Source organism: Galeopterus variegatus, unplaced genomic scaffold, assembly GCF_000696425.1.
Source record: "Galeopterus variegatus unplaced genomic scaffold, G_variegatus-3.0.2 Scaffold4375, whole genome shotgun sequence".
NCBI classification, from domain to species: domain Eukaryota; kingdom Metazoa; phylum Chordata; class Mammalia; order Dermoptera; family Cynocephalidae; genus Galeopterus; species Galeopterus variegatus.
Genome location: NW_007730486.1, coordinates 17,924 through 21,982, shown reverse-complemented (window position 1 = coordinate 21,982; position 4,059 = coordinate 17,924). Strand labels below are relative to the sequence as shown.

The following is a 4,059-nucleotide window of genomic DNA, read 5'->3' as shown; positions in this document are numbered from 1 at the left end:
ATAATTAGCATTGATTCCCAGACCACAGGAGAAGAGAAGACTTCTCCGGGAAGATCAAATACACTTTGTAATTGTCCACTCTGAGATTCCAAGATCCACAATTTCCCATCAGTAGATGCTGCTGCCAGCAACATTTCATTGCTATGACTGTGGTTATGGAAAGCAAATGGTGTTGCATACACCCTTGACGTAGTTTCAAATTTCCATTGGAGGTGACCTTCCATGTTACAACAGTAGATAAAGCAATCATGGGAACCAAAAAATATTTCTTGCTTTGATGCTGAGGTACATGGGGATGAAAAGATTGGTCCACTGGTAGAGAATTGCCAAACCTATAAAGGATAATAAAAGCAAAAATAAATCATTCATCTAATTGCAACAATTCTCCTTTAGATTAAAGCTCTATGAGGTTCTTAATACAAATGTAAGAGATGTAGGCTATTTGAATGGTAACTACACACAGAAAATAATGGATTTTTCTGAAAAATAGTGCCCTCATAGTAGACCTCCAAGTGGTAAGACCCAGGACAAAATATATTGGAGCACTATTACATGATTCATTGCTATGCATAATATTACAAAGAAAGTTAATTTTGAACTCCATTAAAAAGTTATTACTATTATGTTCAGAGACACTGAGTTCAAAGATAAAACTGCATAGAGTTTTCAATGTATCTTATTAAAAACTATATCTAATTTTATTCTCCAAACATAGGGAGAAGGAAGTAATCGGGCTGAAAGGAAGAGTTTAAGTACAATAATTTAGAGCTTTAAACAAAAAGCTATGAGATGTGTATCTGTCATGTGGATATATAATATTTGCTTATTTTAAAGCTACCGTATTAAATACAGACAAACCTGTATTTTAATTGTATTTCAAAAGCAATATTTTGAAGAAAAGATAAAGGAAGAAAAGAATATAAGTCTAAGACAGCAGCATAATAGGAAAGGAAAAAAAGAAAAAACAGTTGGCATATTCACAAAATATGATTTGTAATCTCAATTCTGTACCTAACTTGGACAAAATCACTTTCATCTTTCTATCATTTATCCTAAAAAAGTAGAAGTAATAGCATTTGCATCATCTTACCTCTCAGGAATCTAAAAGTGAGAATATATTCAAACTACTTTGTGAATAAAAAATTAAGTGAATATAATAAAAGATTTCATCCCAAAGTAATTGTCGAACAGAGCAAAAGGAAGTGTTAGGCTATGAGAGGTTCGCAGAATAAAAAGCATCCAGAATCCACCCCAGCCATCAATGGGTTAACTTCTCTTGGAGCTAATGCATTCTCAAACCCACAAAATAATCCCCCAAATCAAGCACACATCAGAAGTTGTGCTATAAATGACAGTCACTTGCAGGTATTTAAAGATGTGAAGATTATGCTCCCAATGAAAGGTCTGATATAACCCAGAAGGAGCCTACCCTATTAGTCATGAAGCGAAGGCTGGGACTTCCACCAATGGAATTTTGGTTGCACAACAGACTTTGGTTTTCATATTAAAAAGCAGGGGCTTCTGGGCTGGCCGGCTAGCTCAGCTAGAGCATGGTGTTGATAACATGGTGTTGTTCAGGATCCCCATTCCTGCCAGCCGCCAAAAAAAAGCAGGGGCTTCTTTAAAATTTCATCACCTCGGGCCGGCCCCGTGGCGCACTCGGGAGAGTGCGGCGCTGGGAGCGCAGCGACGCTCCTGCCGCGGGTTCAGATCCTATATAGAAATGGCCAGTGCACTCACTAGCTGAGTGCGGTGCGGGCGACTCCACCCCAAGGGTTGCGATCCCCTTACCGGTCANGCTCGGGAGAGTGCGGCGCTGGGAGCGCAGCGACGCTCCTGCCATGGGTTCAGATCCTATATAGAAATGGCCAGTGCGCTCACTAGCTGAGTGCGGTGCGGGCGACTCCACCCCAAGGGTTGCGATCCCCTTACCGGTCACGTAAAGACAAAAAATAATAATAATAAAATAAAATAAAATTTCATCACCTCAATAGAAGTTATAATAAAATTGGCTTAAAAACTGGTAAAAATTTAAAAATCAGGGGAGAGAGGTAGCAAAAGAAGTATAACAATGTTGTATACTCTTTTAAACCTTCTATACCGACCATTCAAAAATTAAGAAACCCATGGCTTCACATTTAAAACAGAACCAGTTCCCAACACAGTGAGCTGAATAATCTGTTTAAAATTTTACTTCAGTTCTCACCATCTACTATGCCTTTGAGAAAGTTATGTAAAACAGAACTAGAAATTTTTACCTGTTCTCCCAAGTGAGTAAAGCAGAGCAAATTTCCATCTACACAGCCAATACAAATATACTGTAGGCAACACTGTGGAGAAGAGAAGAGTGGTTTTCCACAGGAATGTTTCCATACTCTGTTCCCAGTAGCCTGTCATGGGCAAAAAGCAATTCACAGCATCATATGGGGGATTAGGGAAGAAAAAAAATAATCTATCTTTAGGATGAACACAAAGTTCTTAATATGATTAAGCAAATTCTGCCTAAAAATTAAAAAAATAGAAAAAACATACACAGAATCTTAGATTTTCTCATCTTTCTAAACTTTGTGTCAATCACTTTTAATGAATTCTGGTTCAGTGATACATGGACTATATCTAACTGAAAACTACTCAAACTTTCAGAATTCAAAGCAAAAATAAAAGAATATTAAAGATAGGAGATAAAATCAATACATATTATTTTATGCTTACAGGATTTACAGCCAGTAAAAGTCCGCCCAGTGTAGCAAAATACAAATGATGTGGAATCAGGCTCAAACAAGGAGAAGAAAAGACAGATCCTCCACATTTTAACTTCCAAACACACTTCTTTTTCTGAAAATAAAAAGCAAATTAATTGGTATTTGCCAGTGGTTAACAAATCTACATATCCTCTCCCTCATGATGTTATGTCTATTATCTTTAGTATAAAATACATGCCCCTTGTAGAGAATTAGATTAGTAAAAAAAGTCCAAGGACACCACCTACAACCACTGTTAAAATTTTAGCATCTTTCGTTTTGATCTTTTTGGGGGTTAATGTGTGTGTGTGAATACATACACATTTTAATATAGTTGAGATCATTCTGAATATACAACTTGGTATCATGTTTTGCTTGGTATACACATTTTAATATAGTTGAGATCATTCTGAATATACAACTTGGTATCATTTGTTTTAAATGCATAAAATCCTTTATGAACATAAAATAATTTGTGCCTTATCACTGAAAATTGTTTGGAACTCATTTCCTGGTATTATTAACAATTTGGAAATAGACATCTTGGTGCATATATTTGTCTGTATTTCTGGTTACTTTGCCAGGATAGATTCCTAAAAAAGAATTCTACTAGATCAAAAGATATGAAATTGTTACCTATGGCCAAACTGTTTTCATTAGAGGCCTAACAACCTACCACCACTCTCACCGGCACTTAATGTTCTCATTCTAGTATCTTTTCTAATCTAATAACATTTGTTTCTCTACCTCATAGTTTTTAATTTTCATTCCTGTGTTTATCAAAGGCATGACACATTTACATAGCCATTTCTTCCTTGGTGTCCTGTGTGTTTATTTATGTCCCTTGTTTATTTTTCTATCTGGGTCTTCATATTTTTATTAATTTGTATTTGCTCTCTCTTTTCATTTCTACTTATGAGTTTTAACTCTTTTTCACATTTATTTCAAACTTTTTCCTAGCTTGTTTAATTTTGTAATTCTTATATAATTTTTTAAGTTTTCATGTAATCATCTTAAAATATCTTAAAGTATCTTAAAGTATCTTCCTTTGTGGTATTTTTCTGTTGTCAAGATGCTAATTCTAAGTTCCTCACATTTCCAAACTCTGAGCAGCAAATTTTTGGTAAATTTGGTAAGGAAGTTAAAAATGTCTTAAGATACTAAGACTTAATTAACTTCTTATTCTTCCCAGACCACAAGGCCAAACTTATTAAAATACTTGTAGTTAACACCTTCTCCCAGGCTCAACAGCACCTGACAGTTTCTCACTCTTCTGTGCTTAGAGTGTGAGACTGATGAGCTGAATTCTTACATAAAT

At 35.4% G+C, this 4,059-nt stretch overlaps 1 protein-coding gene across 1 annotated transcript in view; it reads right to left on the bottom strand.

Annotated features, from left to right (window-relative positions):
• Positions 1–5: 5 nt before the first annotated feature.
• The window catches only part of LOC103602952 (acyl-CoA synthetase family member 4-like), a gene marked incomplete at both ends in the record, with an annotated part of 17,630 nt that continues 13,576 nt past the window's right edge, over positions 6–4,059 (bottom strand). The window contains 3 exons of the mRNA XM_008587413.1: positions 6–332; positions 2,259–2,390; positions 2,713–2,835. Coding sequence (XP_008585635.1) covers positions 6–332; positions 2,259–2,390; positions 2,713–2,835 — 582 coding nt within the window. The remainder of the gene's footprint in view (positions 333–2,258; positions 2,391–2,712; positions 2,836–4,059) is intronic.